At 43.2% G+C, this 23,006-nt stretch overlaps 1 protein-coding gene across 1 annotated transcript in view; it reads left to right on the top strand.

Annotated features, from left to right (window-relative positions):
- LOC126475424 (teneurin-a) overlaps nucleotides 1-23,006 on the top strand; it is a 353,360-nt gene that overhangs the window by 79,096 nt on the left and 251,258 nt on the right. The window contains exon 2 of the mRNA XM_050103269.1: nucleotides 22,416-22,535. Coding sequence (XP_049959226.1) covers nucleotides 22,416-22,535 — 120 coding nt within the window. The remainder of the gene's footprint in view (nucleotides 1-22,415; nucleotides 22,536-23,006) is intronic.

Below are 23,006 nucleotides of genomic sequence, written 5' to 3'. Positions count from 1 at the left end.
CAACTTCTGGCAGAGTTTACGTCCCAAGAGCGACACATGGCGGGGGCTCGGTGCTGATTTGGGATGCCATGTCGTGGTATTCCATGGGGCCCATGGGTACCCTGCAAGATCGCATTACTGACAAAGATTATGTGACCATTTTGGCTGATAAGATCCATCCAATGGTACAAAGTTTGTTCTACAATGGCCATACTGTGTTTCAAGGCGACAGAGCCCTGTTCACAAGCTTGCATCGTCCAGCAATGGTTTCCTGGACACGAGGATAAATTATCGCATCTCCACTGGTCACCACAGTCATCACGTTTCAATATTATTGAGCCTGTATGGGCTATCTTGGAGACAAGGTAGTGTGTTGGATGTCTATCTCAATTATCGTTACCTGAATCTGCCACTATTTTGCATGGAAAATGGTAAAACATCCCATACAAGACCTGTATGTATCCATTCCGAGACGACTGGAAACTGTTTTGAATGGCAGCGGTTTTGCTACATCACATTATGCGGGGTAATGTGTTGTGTTTTTGCTATTTCACAATTTTGTCCACCCCTCATAATTTCCTATTCAGTTTTTCAAAGTGCTGTTGTAATTTAGTGTATCCGTGGAATAGAATAGTATTAAGTAATGACCTCTATGCCAGTAATTCCTTAAAAAAGGGACCCCATAAACACTGTTGTCTGCTAGTTACACAACCGAAACAGAGCGCCCAAAGATGCAATTCCAAATCGGATGTAGTCCGCCCATGATATTCCATGAATGGAGGCCAGCGTTTCGACTTAAATTTATGATGTTCGATATTTTATGCATGAAAGCTATTTATCCTCAAAATAACGTCACAACTGGACATGAAAGCGACGTAACTGGAAATTACACCCGAATCCCAAAGGAGACCGTCTGTCGACACGACGCAAGGCTCTCTTGTCTGATGAGACCGATAATAGGCTCCACTTTTGCAGCTGTTCGTTCCCACATAATATGACAGCTGGGTTGCCTGGTAAAGGCGATGCTGCTAATTTTGGGATCGTAATGCTTCATTTACTCCAGCGATCAACTGAAGCACTCAAACAGACTATCTAATAACTATGTTCAGTGTCTCCTCAAATTATTTACGTGGCTATTTTATTTACTCGGTACCTTTAAGTGTTACGAAATCCTCGCAGTTGTCTTTTAATATCTGATCTCTACTTGAGATTAGCAGATGAAATCGTCAATTGAATACTTATACCTTCCCTTACGTTGCTACATTAGGAGTGTCACAGAAGCACGCCTGCTATGCAGTAACCTCTGCGGCTAGTGATTTCTGGTTGGTGAATAGCTGAAAGGATCTTACATTTTCTGTATCGAATATTCTCTCTTTCATACAGCCAATTATTGCAATTGTTATCTTATTTGTCCACCATAGTCCTGTTGACGATTTGTTTAACGTTGTCGGGGCGTTTTCGATTGCATTTCCCGAGAAAGGTGACTCAGTGGTGTGACACCGGACGCGTTTCCCTTGGAAAGGCGGTTCAAATTCCCGTCCGGCCACTCAGATTTAGGTTTTCCGTGATTTCAATAAATCGCTTAAGACGAATGCCGGGAAGGTTACTTTGAAAGGACATACTCTTCCGTCTCTAACGGATTCGTCGTCTACGGAAAATTAAAATTAATCATCCTTCCTCCGAAGATATTTTCGATGATCAGTGTACGGAGCTGACAAATCTAACAACGATGATAGTGGAGGAGACTGGAATAAAGCGTATTTATGTTAACTACTGGCTATCGAAACTAGCAGATACATCGGAGGGCACTGTCATGTGGAGAGGGATGACCCCAGAAGAAAATGTGAAAGAAACTGAAACAGGACCTATGGTATGTAATCGAATAAACTCACGTGGTATTGCGGGAATTAGGAAATGAACCACTAAACAGCTGGTACCGGCGGAGGTTAGAGTCCTCCCTCGGGCATGGGTGTGTGTGTTTGTCCTTAGGATAATGTAGGTTAAGTAGTGTGTAAGCTTAAGGACTGATGACCTTAGCAGTTAAGTCCCATAAGATTTCACACACATTTGAACATTTTTTGAACCACTAAAAGCAATAGGGGAGTTCTGCTATTTGGGCAGAAAAATAGCTAGATGAATAATCTGCACTCACGGTATAATATTGTTTCGATCGGCATTAAGGTGGTATTTGATAGGATGTGTAGGAAAGAAAGGCACCACAGCCGGACTCCGAACATCGAAATGGCAAAATAATTAAGAAGAGATGCAAAACGGTGTGCAGAGTGAATCACCTAATAGTTGTACCTCTATTATTTCGGAACAGTTCAAGATATCAAACGAGGTTTTCGCCAAATACTAGTACGCATTGGAGCAGGTAATACCGTTTTATGTTTAATTTACTTAACTCATGTAACGGCCAAGACACTCATTCAGGTGTCTGCTTTTCAGTGGAACGATATACTTTTTATCGGCATTCAAAACCTCTTGAAAAGGCGACTATGATGGTTTAACGCTTGGTAATGTTGACGTCGAAACTTCTCTCAAAAGTATACGAGAAAGAAGCTACAATTGTAAGAGAAGTTGTCTGAAATCAGCGACTGCGATGTTAACACCATCAGTTGAGGTTCTCTTTCCAGATAATCCTCGTATCTGCAAGCTCTACTTCGCCAGTACTCTCTTCGAAATTCTGAAGGCAGCAGATATAAAATACACAGAGCGAAAGATTCCTACAGTTCGTATGCAAACGAGACTGAAGCATGAAATGGAAGAGGTAGTTAGGAAGAGAGGGGGACAAGGCTGTAAGTAATCCTTAATTTTACTGTACAAGTACACTGAGAAAGTAGTAAAGGAAACAAATGAGGAAGTAGGAAAGGGAACCCAAGTTCAGAAGTTAAGGCAGGAGAAATAGAAACGTTCATGTTTCCCAGTGACATCACAATTCTGTCAGAGACGGCAAATGACTTAAAAGGGCACTTGAACGGGATGGATACTGTCTTGAAATGAGTTTTTAAGATGCACATCAACAACAGCAAAATAAGGGTTATGGAATGTAGTCGAATAAAGCCAAGCGACGATGAGGGTTTTAGATTAAAAAATGAAACACTAAATGCAGTGGATGATTTTTGCTGATTGGGGAGTAAAACGATGGCCGAAAAGCAGAGGATACAAAATGCTCTCTGACAGCAGCAAGAGAAACGTTTCTGAAAAAGAGATATATTTTTATCTCGAACATTAATTTAACTGTTGGGGAACTTTTCCTGCGGTATAACCCTGGAAGGCCGGCCGGTGTGGCCAAGGGGTTCTAGGCTCTTCAGTCTGGAACCACGAGACCGCTACGGTCGCAGTTTCGAATCCTGCCTCGGGCATGAATGTGTGTGACGTCCTTAGGTTAGTTCGGTTTAAATAGTTCTAAGTTCTAGGGGACTGATGACCTCAGATGGTAAGTCCCTGGAAGGAAGTGAAAGATGGACAATAAACAGTTCAGACAAGAAGAGACTAGAAGGTTTTGAAATGTGGTACTACAGGAGAACGGATAATTAATGAAGGGGCACTGAATCGAATTGGGAAGGAAAAAAATTATGTCAGAAGTTTACTAAAAGAAGAATCGGTTGGGAGTACGCATGCTGAGAAATCAAGGAATCGTCCATTTGGTAACAGAAGGAAGTATGAAGGGTAGAAATTGTACAGGGAGACAGTGGTTTGACAACAGTAAGCATTTTCAGATGGATGTAGGTTGCCGCTGTTCTGCAGGGATGAAGAGGCTTGCACAGCATAGATTGGGTGGAGAGGTGCATCAAACCAGCCTGCAGACTGATAGATTTGTTGCAAAGTTGTCATCCAAAGACTATTCCTCGTTCTAAATCAGCCTTCTGACCGAACTATTTTGTTGTTGTTGCTTCTTTACTACCAACACAGTATTCCCTGTTCCCTTTTATACTGGCGGCTCCACCACTGGTGACATCTAGTATCTAGAGATCAGAAATGAGCTCCGTATTTTGGCTTTAAACTCGCCAACGAGATTTGTGACGTTGTCTCCGAAATGCTCCTCTCCGTGTGTTCGTAGACTCGACTCGTGAGTCTCCGCTGCAGCCCACTCGTCACCTGAATCTGTTGTCGGGTACAAGTGGTTTCGACTCACTCAGAAAGGAGAGCGAGCACACGAGTTCGCAAATATGCCCACGGAGTTGCGGCACTTCCGCTACATACGCGAATGTTTTCAAAGAAATTTTCAGCATTAAACTGTAAACTGCTGTTCCTTTATTTCACACAGTCATAATTTCGACTTTATGCCCTTTTTCAAGTGTAAGTTGTCACAAAATTTCCGACCTACCTAAATAATACATAACGACTGATCGGTTAGGAGTGAATATTGTTATTGTTATACATGCATTTATAGAGACAAAAATTTTTCTAGACTGCAATAAATTGATTTTAATACTTAATATCTATTCAGAGAATCTCTAACAGTTACGTTGACATATACGCACTTTCGAGGCGTTACCGAGGCTATAATGATAGTGCCACAAAACATGACATGAAGATGAAGCGCACTCTAAGTAGTAGGTAACTATTAAAATAAATTACAGAAATGAACGATAAACTACACAACTCGCTGTTAGCCCACAAACGCAAGCTACCATGACCAAATGGCTTCAGAAAGAGCGCGCTTTTCTATCCCATGGATGTAACAATGACGTTGCTGTCGTTCCAGCTATCATTCCTCTAGCTGAACACGTATACAGTTGTGTACTTTGCATCAATTAATTCTCATCTTACACCTCCCATACCAAGCCTCACACTCTCTTGCGGCTTGGGTAAGAGGAAACGAGTCGACGAGTATGTAGCGACCGCTGCGTCACATTTGTCAGACTCGTCATACTCGTGGGGCTACAGCGGGAACGAAGGAAACCCGTTAACACTGATGTGACAGCGGTGCCTTGATTTGTAAATTTTGACCCGCGACACTAGCCTCGTACTCCCTTCGTTTCTGATCTCTACCAATGTCTAGTGGTCAACTCTGCATCCCTAGGAGTGTGCGGAAAATTTTGATCAGATAGTGTATCTTGTATTGTCCACAATGTTGAGCTTATCCTGTCTGCTTAGTTTAACTCAGAGTTTTGCGTTAGCTCTGTGCAGTGGTGCTGGCTGGTACGATCGATCGTGTCTGAAGCCAAAATATTGTGTTGTTCCATACGTTCATAGCGTTTTTTCATAAGTTTAATAAACACAACAAATATACATAATGCCGACTTTTGTCATAGATAATATATTCCCCTTCACTATTTACAACAATCTGTCAACGCTGGGATAACTTTTCATTTCTGCAACTGTAGAAATCTCGCAGTTTTGGGGCGACGAACTCATTAACCCACGTTCACAGTGCATTTTTATCCGGAAAGGAAATTTCTTAGACGGTTGTTCGATAAAGAGCGGCAAAGGTGAAAATCTGCAGGCGCAAGATCAGGTGAATAGGGTGGGTACTGAATAAATTCCCAATGCCGGCCGAAGTGGCCGTGCGGTTAAAGGCGCTGCAGTCTGGAACCGCAAGACCGCTACGGTCGCAGGTTCGAATCCTGCCTCGGGCATGGATGTTTGTGATGTCCTTAGGTTAGTTAGGTTTACCTAGTTCTAAGTTCTAGGGGACTAATGACCTCAGCAGTTGAGTCCCATAGTGCTTCGAGCCATTTGAACCATTTTTAAATTCCCAATCCAATACCTGTATAATGTTTTTTGTCAGTCTAGCACAATGCAGATTCACGCAGTAGTCCTGATCGTTCATTTTGGATTACTTCTGCAAGAGATCTCAGTTGTTGACAATAAATGTCACAGTGATGGTTACACATCGGGAATCCAATCCGTAGTACACCACACCGTCTCTGTTCCACCAGATGCATAACACTGTCTTTTGTGGATGCGTGTAGGTCTTTGTCCGGAGAGCTGCTGCTTTGTTTGAGCTCAACCGTTTCTTTCATTTTCTTATGTTAACGTAAAGACGCCATTCCTCGTCCTCTGTAATGATACAGAGTAGGTAATTTGTGGTAAGGTCTTATGGGACCAAATTGCTGAGGTCATCGGTCCCTAAGCCTACACACTACTTAATCTAACATAAACTAACTTACGCTAGGGACAACACACACATCCAAGCCCGGAAGAGGACTCGAACCTCCGACGGGGGGAGATACAGTGTAGGAATGGTCGATGTTGTTCACGAGCTAATTGATGATGAGAAAGTAGAGTTGTACAATGTCCACTCGCTGATTTTTGTGATTTTGGCTTAGAGCACGGTACCCATACAATCAATTTTTGAATCTGCCCCATAGCGTGGAAATGTCGCACGATGGTGAAATGATCACAGTTCACCACATTGCGAGTTCTAGAGTACAATGACGTGGGCCACTGTGTATCAATTCGTTTAAACAATTTTCATCAAACCGCGAAGGTCTTCGTGAATGTAGAGAGTCACTAATGTCAAAACGATCGCCGCGCGGGATTAGTCGAGTGGTCTCAGGCGCTGCAGTCATGGACTATGCGGCTGGTCCCGGCGGAGGTTCGAGTACTCCCTCGGGCATGGGTGTGTGTGTTTGTCCTTAGGATAATTTAGGTTAAGTAGTGAGTAAGCTTAGGGGCTGATGACCCTAGCAGTTAAGCCCCATAAGATTTCACACACTTTATTTTAATTTTTTTTTTCAAAGCAATCCTGCTTAAAACGAACAACCGATTTTCTTTCCGTGCTCTGGTCCTATGACATTAACCCCATATATAGTGCAAACGGTTCTGGTTGCCTTTGCTGCTGTCACCCCTCTATTGAACTCAAATAGGAGAATATGTCGGAAACATTCCGATTTCTCCATTTGGCACTCAATCTTCTAGCGTCAACAGCTCCACTCACCATCTCCAAATGACAATATGTAAACTCGAAAAGCACCTGTGAACTACAAATAAAAAATAACACTCGATAAATAAACTCATAGCAACCGGAGTACCAACAAATGGTTCAAATGGCTCTGAGCACTATGGGACTTAACTTCTGAGGTCATCAGTCCCCTAGAACTTAGAACTACTTAAACCTAACTAACCTAAGGACATCACACACACCCATGCCCGAGGCAGGATTCAAACCTGCGACCGTAGCGGTCGCGCGGTTCCAGACTGTAACGCCTAGAACCGCTTGGCAGAGTTGTTGTTGTTGTTGTGGTCTTCAGTCCTGAGACTGGTTTGATGCAGCTCTCCATGCTACTCTATCCTGTGCAAGCTTCTTCATCTCCCAGTACCTACTGCAACCTACATCCTTCTGAATCTGCTTAGTGTATTCATCTCTTGGTCTCCCCCTACGATTTTTACCCTCCACACTGCCCTCCAATACTAAATTGGTGATCCCTTGATGCCTCAGAACATGTCCTACCAACCGATCCTTTCTACTGGTCAAGTTGTGCCACAAGCTTCTCTTCTCCCCAATCCTATTCAATACTTCCTCATTAGTTATGTGATCTACCCATCTAATCTTCAGCATTCTTCTGTAGCACCACATTTCGAAAGCTTCTATTCTCTTCTTGTCCAAACTATTTACCGTCCATGTTTCACTTCCATACATGGCTACACTCCATACAAATACTTTCAGAAACGACTTCCTGACACTTAAATCTATACTCGATGTTAACAAATTTCTCTTCTTCAGAAACGATTTCCTTGCCATTGCCAGTCTACATTTTATATCCTCTCTACTTCGACCATCATCAGTTATTTTACTCCCTAAATAGCAAAACTCCTTTACTACTTTAAGTGTCTCATTTCCTAATCTAATTCCCTCAGCATCACCTGATTTAATTTGACTACATTCCATTATCCTCGTTTTGCTTTTGTTGATGTTCATCTTATATCCTCCTTTCAAGACACTGTCCATTCCGTTCAACTGCTCTTCCAAGCCCTTTGCTGTCTCTGACAGAATTACAATGTCATCGGCGAACCTCAAAGTTTTTATTTCTTCTCCATGGATTTTAATACCTACTCCGAATTTTTCTTTTGTTTCCTTTACTGCTTGCTCAATATACAGATTGAATAACACCGGGGAGAGGCTACACCCCTGTCTTACTCCCTTCCCAACCACTGCTTCCCTTTCATGTCCCTCGACTCTTATAACTGCCATCTGGTTTCTGTACAAATTGTAAATAGCCTTTCGCTCCCTGTATTTTACCCCTGCCACCTTTAGAATTTGAAAGAGAGTATTCCAATCAACATTGTCAAAAGCTTTCTCTAAGTCTACAAATGCCAGAAACGTAGGTTTGCCTTTCCTTAATCTGTCTTCTAAGATAAGTCGTAAGGTCAGTATTGCCTCACGTGTTCCAGTATTTCTACGGAATCCAAACTGATCTTCCCCGAGGTCGGCTTCTACCAGTTTTTCCATTCGTCTGTAAAGTATTCGTGTTAGTATTTTGCAGCTGTGGCTTATTAAACTGATTGTTCGGTAATTTTCACATCTCTCAACACCTGCTTTCTTTGGGATTGGTATTATTATATTCTTCTTGAAGTGTGAGGGTATTTCGCCTGTCTCATACATCTTGCTCGCCAGATGGTAGAGTTTTGTCAGGACTGGCTCTCCCAAGACTGTCAGTAGTTCTAATGGAATGTTGTCTACTCTCGGGGCCTTGTTTCGACTCAGGTCTTTCGGTGCTCTGTCAAACTCTTCACGCAGTATCGTGTCTCCCATTTCATCTTCATCTACATCCTCTTTCATTTCCATAATATTGTCCTCAAGTACATCGCCCTTGTATAGACGCTCTATATACTCCTTCCACCTTTCTGCCTTCCCTTCTTTGCTTAGAACTGGGTTTCCATCTGAACTCTTGATGTTCATACAAGTGGTTCTCTTACCTCCAAAGGTCTCTTTAATTTTCCTGTAGGCAGTATCTATCTTACCCCTAGTGAGATAAGCCTCTACATCCTTACATTTGCCCTCTAGCCATCCCTGCTTAGCCATTTTGCACTTCCTGTCGATCTCGTTTTTGAGACGTTTGTATTCCTTTTTGCCTGCTTCATTTACTGCATTTTTATATTTTCTCCTTTCATCAATTAAATTCAATATTTCTTCTGTTACCCAAGGATTTCTACTAGCCCTCGTCTTTTTACCTACTTGATCCTCTGCTGCCTTCACTATTTCATCTCTCAAAGCTACCCATTCTTCTTCTATTGTATTTCTTTCCCCCATTCCTGTCAATTGTTCCCTTATGCTCTCCCTGAAACTCTGTACAACCTCTGGTTCTTTCAGTTTATCCAGGTCCCATCTCCTTAAATTCCCACCTTTTTGCAATTTCTTCAGTTTTAATCTACAGGTCATAACCAATACATTGTGGTCAGAGTCCACATCTGCCCCTGGAAATGTCTTACAATTTAAAACCTGGTTCCTAAATCTCTGTCTTATTATATAATCTATCTGATACCTTTTAGTATCTCCAGGGTTCTTCCATGTATACAACCTTCTATCATGATTCTTAAACCAAGTGTTAGCTATGATTAAGTTGTGCTCTGTGCAAAATTCTATCAGGCGGCTTCCTCTTTCATTTCTTAGCCCCAATCCATATTCACCTACTATGTTTCTTTCTCTCCCTTTTCCTACACTCGAATTCCAGTCACACATGACTATTAAATTTTCGTCTCCCTTCACTATCTGAATAATTTCTTTTATTTCATCATACATTTCTTCAATTTCTTCGTCATCTGCAGAGCTAGTTTGCATATAAACTTGTACTACTGTAGTAGGTGTGGGCTTCGTTTCTATCTTGGCCACAATAATGCGTTCACTGTGCTGTTTCTAGTACCTTACCCGCATTCCTATTTTCCTATTCATTATTAAACCTACTCCTGCATTACCCCTATTTGACTTTGTGTTTATAACCCTGTAGTCATCTGACCAGAAGTCTTGTTCCTCCTGCCACCGAACTTCACTAATTCCCACTATATCTAACTTTAACCTATCCATTTCCCTTTTTAAATTTTCTAACCTACCTGCCCGATTAAGGGATCTGACATTCCACGCTCCGATCCGTAGAACGCCAGTTTTCTTTCTCCTGATAACGACATCCTCTTGAGTAGTCCCCGCCCGGAGATCCGAATGGGGGACTATTTTACCTCCGGAATATTTTACCCAAGAGGACGCCATCATCATTTAATCATACAGTAAAGCTGCATGCCCTCGGGTAAATTACGGCCGTAGTTTCCCCTTGCTTTCAGCCGTTCGCAGTACCAGCACAGCAAGGCCGTTTTGGTTATTGTTACAAGGCCAAATCAGTCAATCATCCAGACTGTTGCCCTTGCAATTACTGAAAAGGCTGCTGCCCCTCTTCAGGAACCACATGTTTGTCTGGCCTCTCAACAGATACCCCTCCGTTGTGATTGCACCTACGGTACGGCTATCTGTATCGCTGAGGCACGCAAGCCTCCCCACCAACGGCAAGGTCCATGGTTCATGGGGGGCTTGGCAGAGTACCAACATGTAAAACAAAAACACTACGAACTTATGCACCAACCTTATAAATTTAAAAAAATTGATGTAGGTCCATAGGGAGAGGAGTACCAGTATGCAAAATAAAAAACGCTACGAACTTACGCAGCAACCTAGTAAATTTAAAAGATGGATGTAGGTTGCAGGCTTGCACAGGCTAGAGTGGCGCGGAGAAATGTATCAGCCCAGTCTTCTGACTGAAGACCGCAGCGGCGGCAGCAACACACCAGTAGTGGAGTGCTTGTTTACAAGTTTGTAGGTGTAAGTGTGGACCGCGGTGTAAGACACGCCACTCGAGGTCCGCCTCCGCGGCATGCTGAGCCGGGCGGCGTCCCTCCTGCGTGGCAGGTGCGGTGATTAATGCCTCGGGGGCAGCCCTGGCCCCTCCTCGCTTTCGCCGTCCTCTTCTCACCGCCCCCGCCACCCACTGCCCGTTGTCGCCCGTCGCCAGAGAGGCACTCGTATTGTCCGGCGCCCACTCCGGACCCACAGCGGCCGCGCCTCGCACAGATAAGCTCTCTCGTGGAACAACAGCCAGACTCCGGCGGCCGTCCGGAAGCACTCGAGCTGCTCGCTGCTTGACAGACTGCGGCCAGACACCTGTCGCGCATCTCCCCCCTCTGTTTCCCGGGGACGTTTGTGGGCGTAATGCAGAGAACTGTAAGCCACTCTGCGGTGGTATGGGTATTGTTTTGTTCAGATATTTTACCGCGGTGCGGATAACCGGCTACTGAGCATTACGGACTGACGGGGACAACACGGCAAGTGCCATAACTCAATTCCCTTGAAAATCCGCTCCGTGGAAAAGGGTTCAAAATAAGCGAAAACGTCTCTATTTATCAGCAGATATTTGACCTTTTCTGAAAAGTCGATGGTGAAAGTTTTCGAAGTGATTTATGTGCCTTTTAGTAAGTAAACAGTCCAAACGAAGCGGTGGCACAATGTCTTGCATCGCGGCTTCACAATTCTCCGCCCTGTGTTCGAAACCCAGTTATTACTTTTATTTTTGTTTCTCATTTATATACTCATGTTCGTAAACAGAATACTACCGTACACGAATGTCTTCCAAAGTATATCTAAATAAAGTTGTCCTTATTTGACTTCTAATTGTATGTCTGGCGTATGAATACAAAATAAATAAGAAAAAAAGAAAAAAAATAACTGACTGGAAAAATTATATGAAATTGTTTTCTCTGAAATTCCTGTAGTGCATCTTGATTCATAATTAATTGTAAGTGCCCGTTTTTGGAAAAGTCCGTTATACATGGTTCTCGGAGAAATGGTTCGTAAATTTGTGGTAAGACCTTATCGGACCAAACCACTTAGGTCACCGGTCCCTATGCTTACACACTACTTAATCTAACTTAAACTAACTTACGCTATGGGCAACACGCACACCCATTCCCGAGGGAGGGCTCGAACCTCCGACGGGGGGAGCCGCGCGGACCGTAACAAGACGCCCTAGACCGCGCGGCTACCCCGCGCCGCGTGAAATTGTTGCCGACGTTTGTAATCATCAGTAGTGTTAACGACGTTTCTTTCCCGAGTGAGATTCATACGAAGAAATGTCACCAACGCAAACCTGCCTTTCAATTATTCAAAAACAGTTTTAATCCCATTTATTATTATTATTATTATTATTATTATTCTGCCAACCGGTTTCAACCCGAAATAGGGGTCATCTTCTGGGCGTTTACATCATTGATCGACTGCTGGTGGTATCACTCCTGGAAACTAATAGTTTCCTGCCGTTATGTAGACAGGAGTGACATCACCAGCAGTCGACCAATGGTGTGAACACCCAGAAGATGACCCCTACGTCGGGTTGAAACCGGTTGGCGGTATAATAATAATAAATGCGATTAAGACTGTTTTGAAATAATTGATTAATCATATTAATCGCTGCTTCATCTCCACAACCATGTTGTCCACAAACCTGCCTTTGATGCTCGTGATATTGGAAATCTCTGTGTTTCGACAGCTTCTACGATCGGTATCACCCATTGGAATGAGCCAAGTATTTCTGAAGAATTGAATTAGACTGAAATATAAAAATATGAGAATTTAAGAACATTGTAACCCCAGAAAATATCATACACACACATATTTGATAATAACTGTGTGACAGTTATTGTGAAAACCAGTTGTAATTTCACAACTAATATAAATAATTATATAAATAAAACAACTAAAACACGATAACCGGCGTTCGAACACGAGACGCAGAAGTGAGAGGCCGCGACGCTAGCCACTCAGCCACCAGTTGTGCTGAGATATTGCACGTCTAAAGCTTTGACGATCGTTTTTTCATAAACATCTAGTTTTTACTTATAAGCGGAGACATGTATTCGCTCGTTTTGGCTCCTCTTCCACTGAGCGAACTTTCTGGGAATTTGGGTTATGGCACTTGATGTGTTCTCCTCGTGAGAGTAGCAGTGGAAATGTGGTGTCACCGCCAGACACCACACTTGCTAGGTGGTAGCCTTTAAATCAGCCGCGGTCCATTAGTATACGTCGGACCCGCGTGTCGCCACTGTCAGTGATAGCAGACCGAGCGCCACCACACGGCAGGTCTAGAGAGACTTACTAGCACTCGCCCCAGTTGTACGGCCGACGTTAATAGCAATGGTTCACTGACAATTACGCTCTCATTTGCCGAGACGATAGTTAGCATAGCCTTCAGCTACGTCATTTGCTACGACCTAGCAAGGCGCCATTATTCTTTGCTATGTATCTAATGAAGCATGTACAGCAACGAGAGATGTTCACCAATTGTGGATTAAAGTTAAGTATTCTACCAGTTACCTCCTGTTTTGCTAGTCTTATTTCTCTCACCTGTTCCAGACCTCACGACAGTTTGCGTGAGCTTTAACAGCGTGCATATCGGCCTCCTCAAGTAACACGGTGTTGGCTCTTATGCCAACACCTCAGGAAACTTGTACGAGGACAGTTCAAAAAGTAAAGGCAAAAAAAGCGTGCGAAGTTACACGATTTCTCTACATATTCTTCCTCATCCTCAATGTATTTGGTCCTAATTCCGACGTGAAATAAGTTTTCTGACGTGCACATACACTTTTGCGCTGCTTCCACATTCTTGCCATCAGACTAACACTTGGATTCACACAGTTGCTATTTCGTCGGAAAAAAAGATGAAGACCTGCTGGAGCTAGATCAGAACTGTACGTGCCCCACCAGTTCAAAAGCAAGATTTTGAATGCACTGGGTATTTTCCCAGCCGTACGAGAGCAGGCACAGTCCTTAAGAGAAATCACAGCTTTTTAAAGGCTCTCTCTCGTCGCTTTGATTTTCAGGGTTCCACAGCTCAGTTGGAAAAAAATGTAGCCCTTTATTTTCACATTGTTGTCTGTCTGTCTGGCTGTTAAAAACTTTTTTTCAGAAACTAGTAGACGTATCAAAGGAAAATTTGTGCCACATACTAAGATCTATGGTCCCTTAGCAGTGTATAAAATTCAAGCTTATAAGTATATGCAATCAAAAGATACGACAATCCATGTTACATATTCTCATATTTTAAAACTCACCGATCAAGTTCTACAGGGCTCTTCCCTTTGGGATAAATCATGAAACTTGGCAAGAAGCAAGGTTCCACAGTACAAGTGAAAAAAAATCCGAAAATTGTTAATTTGTAATTATATCACAAAAAAATTTGTCATTTATTGTCCAACTGTCTGTCCGTTCGTCTGTTAAGACCCATTTTATCAGGAACGTTTACACGTATAAAATTGAAGTTTGTTACATGCCAAGATCTATAGTCCCTTGGAGGTGTAGTAATTATAAGTTTCTAAGTCACTGCAGTCAAAAGAAACGGCTATTTATCCCATCTATTTTGATACTCGCAAAATCACTCTTCAAAACCTAGCCGGCCGCGGTGGTCTAGCGGTTCTAGACGCTCAGTCCGGAACCGCGCGACTGCTACGGTCGCAGGTTCGAATCCTGCCTCGGGCATGGATGTGTGTGATGTCCTTAGGTTAGTTAGGTTTAAGTTGTTCTAAGTTCTAGGGGACTGATGACCACAGATGTTAAGTCCCATAGTGCTCAGAGCCATTTGAACCATTTGAACCCTTCAAAACCTAGAGCGTACTTCCTGTTGACTTAAAATCACGAAATTTGGCAAGAAGCAAGGTTTAGCGGTAAAAATAAAGTAAGAAATCCGAAAATTGGTAATTTGTAATTGTATTACAAGAAAAAAATATTTCTTTTGTCATTTTTTGTTAGACCTCAAATTTAAAAAATATCTCGGAAGTCTTGGAATTCCCGGCACCGATATCTTCCCACTATCATGTCGATAACAAGCAAAAATCGTCGAGATTCTCGATTCCTGGAATAGATGAACTGTCTATATACATGATTCAGTGTGCACCGAACCCTCAGTGAGAGAGTCCTACTCACACCTGGCCCATTATTTTGTTTAAGATCTATCAGTAGCTGCACTTCTCCGGATAGCTGCGCGTGTTAAAGCGCCGCATTCGAGACGGGGAGATGCGCCAGTCCGGGATCGAATCCTCCCGGCCGATTAATGACGAGGTTCGTTGTGCCAGCCAGCCTGCCTGTGGTTTTTAGGAGGTTTCCTACATCTCACAAGGTGAATGTCGATCTAGTACCCAAGACTCGCCTCAGTTACACGATTCACAATCTTTTGGAATACTTTCGCTCACTTTCGCATGACCGACACTACACGCAGACAGTTGAGTAAACATTTTCCGTCCTGGTTGGTGGGGGCCCAGGGGTGGTGGTGGGTGGGGGGGCGAAGGTGGGAGGGGTGATGGGAAGGGAGGATGACGGGAAGGGCAACCGACCACTCATTAAGCTAACCACGCCAAATCCGTTAATAACCGCACCAGCTCTGTGCCGATGCGAGACAAGGGCACACGGGAAAGAAGACATCGCATTAGCTTACAGTACCTGTCACTTATCACCGCGTGAACTTTAGGGTCATAATGAATGAATAGTGGACATTTCATATCCCAAAACACTCTCATCATCAACTTTCCTGCAGAAGCCTGGCTTTCAAACGTTTCTAGCGTAGGTCAAGACGGGTTTTTCTGCAACACTCTGCTGATTACCCTGCGGTTCGTAGTGATGTACCCAGCTCTTATCAGCGGTTACTAAGTGGCTGAGAAAATCTTGTCCTTCCCCTTCAAGTCCCCCCTTCGGTGGATTTCGACATTACCAAACGTTCCTATTTGTATTTGCCAGTCAGTTGACGTGATCTTCAGCGAGCACAAACTTTTCCATAGTTTAGCCGTTCATGGACGACTTCAAATGATATATCATGGATAATGTTGAATTCACGAGCTTTATTATTACTTCTGACACCACGACGATCACGAAACATTCGCTCGGTTGTCTTTATGTTCCTGTTCGTCCGTTTTGGAAATGGCTGAAATAGTTCAGGAAGACAATGAACGATCTTTCAACAAGCGCTGATAGGATATTTTTATTCACATGATCTATTCGAAATCTTAATTCTCATCCTAAAAGTTCCTTGGAAGAGATTATTGTTTACCACTTAAGTCTACATCTACATATGATGAGATTTCAGGAAATAAATTACACGTATCGCCCACCGCTAACGCTATTGTGAGACAAGAAAGGCGCAATGGCAGAATAGAATACATATTTGAGGTTTACTGCAGACACGCTTCTTCTTTAGGGATAACAGTCGCGTTAGAGCGGGGGAGTGAAATGGCACGGCAACTGGAAACCCACTCCAAAGTTGAAGTAAGCGAGACAGTAAGATTCTTGTGGGCAAAACGTCTAAACTACACATAGAATCACCGTGAAGTTGTGACAATGTATGGACCAAACGCAATAACGCGTCCGACCGTAGGAAGCGGTGCCAACAGTTCGACGATTGCAGTACGGACGTGGGTGGCCTGCTGATCGGGGAGTCCAGATGTTGCACTGTTTCCATCTTTTCGGCAAGATGAGGAAACATCTTGCAAGGGGATGGGGAAGCGGGCGGAGAAAGAGATTTTCCAACGATGAGGATGTTCACAGAGCGGTTGTCGAATGGTTTCGTGACCAAGGAACGCATTTCTATAGCCCAGGACTAACGAACGATTGGTACAACGTTTCGACCGTTGTTTACAGAAATTTTGTGACTGCGGTGAAAAGTAGTGTCAAGTATCTGTGTCAGTTCTATAGTGCAGCATTCAATAAAAGTTACTTGGCCTGCTGTAACATACGGAGCGATCAAAAACTTTTCATTCAAAGACCGTACAGTCCAGAATCTGTATGCCGATCAGGCAAAATCGCCTTGAGCATTGAGGCAATCTTCCCAACTATGTGCCAGGTTGAAGATACCCGTTTGGTAAAAGCAGCGTGTCGTGCTGCATGAAGAAGTTCATAGCTACCTGCTGCACGTCCTCGTCTGACAGGAATCGACTTTCAAGGCCTTTTGTGAGGATTGAAGACGAAAAAATGCATGGGGAGAAATCAGGACAATAAGGTAGGTCTCCGCAGCTCGTGGTCTAGTGGTTAGCGTTGCTGCCTTTGGATCACGGGGGTCTGGGTTCGATCCCCGAGCGGGTAGGTAATTTTCTCAACCCGGGGACTGGGTGTTTGTACTTCCCTCATCATTTCATCATTTTCGGGAAATGGGCGAGACTGGAGAGTATAAAGATTGGCAATCTACACGGGCGCTGACAACGACACCGTTGAGCGTCCCAAAAATCTAAATCACCACCATCATCATCTATAGGGTGGGTGCTCGAGTACCTTCCACTTGGGTTGGCCATATTTCTCCATTTCAGCTTTTGCGATTGGGGATGTGCATTTTCACGAAGCAGCATGGAACTTGGCGCACAATTCCACAACGGTCGTTTTCGAGACACATGTTGCACCATACACTTTATACACTTTCTTCATTATCTGGCAGATGTCTACCGGTGTTTATCCTTCGGCAGCCACGAAAAGAATAACAGCATGTTTGTCCTGTTTGGACGTATTTGGTAATAGCTCACGTTTCCGCTTTTACCGCACGCACGTCGGAAAGACATGAATGCCACACTAATCCATTGCCTACATGTCGATGCTTATACACCCGCATCGTATTCGCACTACGTTGCATATACGCTGCCGCAACGCTCTCAAAAGGAAATATTTTGATTGCATTTGGTAATATGTAGCTTACTTTTCGAAGTCACCTGTTATATACTACTCTAACCAATACACACAGTATGTGGCAGAAAGTACATCGGAACTCTGTAAGGGCTCTGTTCTCTCGTATCTCACTCACAGGATCCCCACACGAGATATACGATGGTGGAAGAATAATAGATTCACATTGTTCTTCAAATAAAGGGGTTACATCGTCTTTTTTCCAAGAATTCCAATCTAAATTTCTCCATCATTTACAGATACATTGCATTTTTTCCGGAAACGTTCAAACTGAAACGTTCCTTTCCTCATTGCCTAGATCTTTCGTTGTGTCGCGCGAAATCACACTCACGGCCGCGGCCAGGACCCACGTACTCTTGCTGATGTGCCGCGCACGAGACAAAAAACGTGACGTACAGGTCCGCGGATTTAGTGTCAAACGTATATCGGCGGACCGAGGGTGATTCTCTGTATTGCTGCTATTGTAAAATCAGTATGAAGAAGCGTCACCAGTTTCACTTCGATCCGCAAGACAGGGTAAAATTTTTCATCCCTCCAAAGTCAATACTTGAAAGTCCTGTAGCGAGAGTCTGAGATGCGACCACTAGACTGGAATATGTTCATCGCTACCAGTTCAATAAACCACCTCCTACTGGCCCCTAGCAACGCCATTCGATACTTTCCACGACAACAAAATAACAATAATGCCCACAGGTAACAAAAACCTACACTCAGATTTTCTGGGAACAAATGAAGTTTATTGTAAAATTAATACTATCAAATCCGTCACTTTTATCCATACCATCTCCTGTTAACTGATGGCTCGACATTTCATTTTACACCGAATAAGTCCATGCTCACTACACCACAAGACTCGCAGAAAATTACCGGAAAGTGCAAAGTGGAATTTGACGCCTGTACACGGGAACGCACATTGGAATGCTTTGTAAGTTTTCAGTAATGGAAAAATAATCTCGACGGTTACGAAGGATCACTCACTTCAGACTTCAGAAATGATAACGACTTTAAAATACAAACTCCGTTCTAGAGCGCCCACGACTTGCCACCTCAGTCCCACGATGACTGCCTGCTGACTCCTACATTTTGCGAGGTCCGAAACCCTCCACGAAATTATCTAACTTTTAGGCCTTCTAACCCATCAGAATCAGTAGTAGAAAGTGGCCATGTTACTTGGCCATTTTCTGTTCCCGCTCATATCGCCTTTGGGAGGTGATTCTTCCTGCCACGACTTCTAGAAGTTTCTCTGCAATGGGCGTCGGAAAATAACGGCCGTCAAGAGGAAATCGCTCAACCTTGAAGCAGCCTCATATATCCTGACCACTACCCATTTAGGAGGACCGGAAAACTCAAGCCTCCAACTGCAGGCTGAGTAAAGCACCCTTTAGTCAGCTATCGCAGAGTGGTCCTGTAGCATACACAACAGAGACAGGATGAGTACAGAGGCATGGCCAGTAAATGATGGGCTGGAAAATAAATCGAGGCTCAGCATTCATATTCCCTAATACTCACTTTCTTTGCTAACCAAATTTCATATCTCTTCTTTAGTTCCACCAGTAAATACTTACACCATGTAGATGTTCTTAAGATGTTCACCATTAATCTTGTAAACAGATATTGCCAAGTTTATTTCTCTTTGTTATAAGCATTATTTTATATTTATCCGCATTAAAAACGGAGCTATCATTCATTACACGAAGCGCAATTTTTTTCCAAATCTGCGTTTCTGTACGATCATCTAACTAAATATTTCGATGTAGACAACAACACCGTCAGTGAATAATCTTATGGAGCTGCTGATCCAATTACATAAATCATTTATGTATACTGAAAATATTAGAGATGCTATTACACATCCTTGGAGCGCGCCTGATGTTTCTTTCATTTCTGTAGAATATTGACCCATACGGAGAGCACCAGGAGAAATGGTCATTTGAAGTAAAAAACTTCATTTGGACATATGCCCTATTCTCAATTATTTCCCAAGTAAAACACATTTAATGTACATTTGTTTTTGGGCTAGTGGAGCGCTCGTGTGTGTCTTACCCAAGCGTTAGATTGGCCGTGGTAGCACAGTCAACTGGCAGCCAAGATCGCCAGACTTTAAGCCTTTACATTTTCGTGTATGGGCTTGGGTAAAGTCTGAGGTGTACAAAAAAAGGTGAACACACGAGATGAAGTGCTTGGTCGCAACATGGATGCTGCTGCATTCATTAGGGAACGTGCAAATGCACTCAGGCGAGCAACACACCATGTTCTCCAAAGAACGCGCAAATGCGGTGTGTTATTCGAACATTTGTTGGGAACTGTACATCAGCAGTAATGTGACGTGTACGACAATGCTTATAGATGAATGTGTTAAAAATATGCATTTTTCAATTGACAATTTGTAAAACGCATGTTGTAATGTTTATCTGTTGTGTTTGTGTAAACCTGACAATTTATTGAATAATACAGAAAATCTAACAATGTACGCTAAATGTGTTCTACCGCGGAAACTATTGGGAATACGGCTATATGAAGTTTTCGTTTCAAATGATAGGTCTTGTCATATTCCTGAATATTGACCATTCCTATTCGAACACACGGTGTAAATTTGTGCTCCGAAGTCAACGGGACATTTAATCACATTACATAACTACAGGGTGTTACAAAAAGGTACTGCCAAACTTTCAGGAAACATTCCTCACACACAAAGAAAGAAAATATGTTATGTGGACATGTGTCCGGAAACGCTTACTTTCCATGTTAGAGCTCATTTTATTACCTCTCTTCAAATCACATTAATCATGGAATGGAAACACACAGCAACAGAACGTACCAGCGTGACTTCAAACACTTTGTTACAGGAAATGTTCAAAATGACCTGCTTTAGCGAGGTTACATGCATCCACCCTCCCTCGCATGGAATCCCTGATGCGCTGATGCAGCCGTGGAGAATGGCGTATTGTATCACAGCCGTCCACAATACGAGCACGAAGAGTCTCTACATTTGGTACCGGGGTTGCGCAGACAAGAGCTTCCAAATGCCCCCATAAATGAAAGTCAAGAGGGTTGAGGTCAGGAGAGCGTGGAGGCCATGGAATTGGTCCGCCTCTACCAATCCATCGGTCACCGAATCTGTTGTTGAGAAGCGTACGAACACTTTGACTGAAATGTGCAGGAGCTCCATCGTGCATGAACCACATGTTGTGTCGTACTTGTAAAGGCACATGTTCTAGCAGCACAGGTAGAATATCCCGTATGAAATCATGATAACGTGCACCATTGAGCGTAGATGGAAGAAACTAAAATGAGCTCTAACACGGAAATTAAGCGTTTCCGGTCACATGTCCACATAACATCTTTTCTTTATTTGTGTGTGAGGAATGTGTCCTGAAAATTTGGCCGTACCTTTTTGTAACACCCTGTATAGATGGTCACAGCGTTCGAGCGCTTCGCGTTGTCAACGAACAACGGTGTTCTTGGTGTTAGTGTAAACCACCTGTTGTATAATGGACACTCACCGTGTAAAGATCGCCTGCTGCTCTAAACCTTTAGGGAACGCAGTCTGTGGAATGAGAACAACATAGATTGAATCATTCAGGTATACCTTCAGGTAGCTATAAAAGACGCTAAACATCATGCTAGCCTATGTCCTTCTGTCTCTCTCTCTCTGTGTGTGTGTGTCTGTGTGTGTGTGTCTGTGTGTGTGTGTGTGTGTGTGTGTGTAGTTAGACACACACATACATACATACACACACACACACACACACACACACACACACACACACACACATCACAACTAACTACTAAAAGACTGCGTTAGCCCTCAAACTTTGAAGATTGGCACCAGCGAAACAAAGTGGTTCCATTCATCTAGAAACTTTCAAAGATGTCTTGTTTAGTATACTAAACCAGTAATCTACCGATTCTGTACGAACTCCCATGTACAAAACAGCTTCAGACCTAAATGATTTCATGTCCTAAATGTTTGATGTTAAGCATGATAGCGAGAAAAAGCTTAGAAAATGTTTGAAACTATGTTTAAAGTTTGATAGAAGTCATTAAGTGCTCTCATTACCCAACACTGGAGGGGATATATTCTGAGTAATTTGCGCACCATTTTAAACAAGAGCTAGTTTCCTACACATTTCATGTTTACGACGTCGTATCTTCTGAACTATGTCTCGTGCAATGATATAATTTTGCAGATACACTCAGTGGCACATGCGGATACTGTGTGAAAAACGTGTTACGAATATAGTTAGTAGTAAGCAAATAATAAATTAAAACGCCATGTCTTATGCGGCAGTTGTACTGCGTTAATAGCGAGAATGTAGTAAGTTTTTTTTTTTTTTTTTTCCCCTGAGAGGTATCAGCGAGAAAAGTTTCAAGAGGATTTGAAAATATGTGTAAAGTTTGTTGCAGGTCACTAATCAGTGCCCTCATTCTCAAATACTGGATGAATATAGTCTGGGTATTTGCGCGCTATTAGTTATGTTGCATCACGATACACATACACTTTCTAAGTGTGATACTAGTCTTACTGTGTTAAACCTTTAGCATAAGATTGTACCTCTAAATACGCAGATTGGTTCAGCATTTTAAAACTTAAATTTAATGACATTCATCACATGAAATATTGAAAATCAAATGTTTGTTGCTCCTGGAAGTCGTCAGATAGGCACCCTGCAACTGGTATAATGCGCCATGAACCGGGTCAGCCTTTTCCCCGTTTCGCGGCCTGCAACTGTGTTACCAGCTGTCTGCCGCCCTCACTGCTCGTCGACTTAGCCCTGCTCTTTCTTGTGTGTTGCAGCCGTGAGCTCCCTGCGGCCGGGTCCCGACGGAGCCGGCTGCATCCTCGTCGAAGACGCCAAAATGGCCGCGCAGGACGAGGAACCTCGTGACGTGACGTCATCGCAGGCACCGACCGAGGGTGAGTGGCGCGCGCGGCATTATCTTACAAACAACCCGTACTCAGAGACGGCAACTATAAAATTTGCATACTTCCACGGTTTCGGCGAAACCGCCCTCTCTCTTTCTCATTTACATGCCGCTCTACTACCACCGGTTCCGACAATTGGAATTATAATTTTATAGTAATTACACCTCTCCAGCCACCCCGCGCCCTGCTTGAACTGCTGACGACTGCTATCAAATTCTGGCAAATTTTCTCCTCTTCTGAGCCCTTTGGAGAAATTGCCACTACTCTAGAGCTTTAGGCCGGAGAGGATATGACTCGGTGAACCTTGCATCAGGCTAAATACTAAAGGAGCAATTTGAGCTCGGCTAAATTAGCTACAATACGCGTAAACGAGATTGTCACTCGAGCTTTCAAATAAACTGGAATGAGTAATTCAGTACTAACACAAGCTTTTGTGCCTGTAATGATTCACTGATCCGATAA

Source organism: Schistocerca serialis, chromosome 4, assembly GCF_023864345.2.
Source record: "Schistocerca serialis cubense isolate TAMUIC-IGC-003099 chromosome 4, iqSchSeri2.2, whole genome shotgun sequence".
In the NCBI taxonomy this organism is placed as follows: Eukaryota; Metazoa; Arthropoda; class Insecta; order Orthoptera; family Acrididae; genus Schistocerca; species Schistocerca serialis.
The sequence above is the reverse complement of the archived record's forward strand: the minus strand, read 5'-3'. Positions and strand labels throughout refer to the sequence as shown.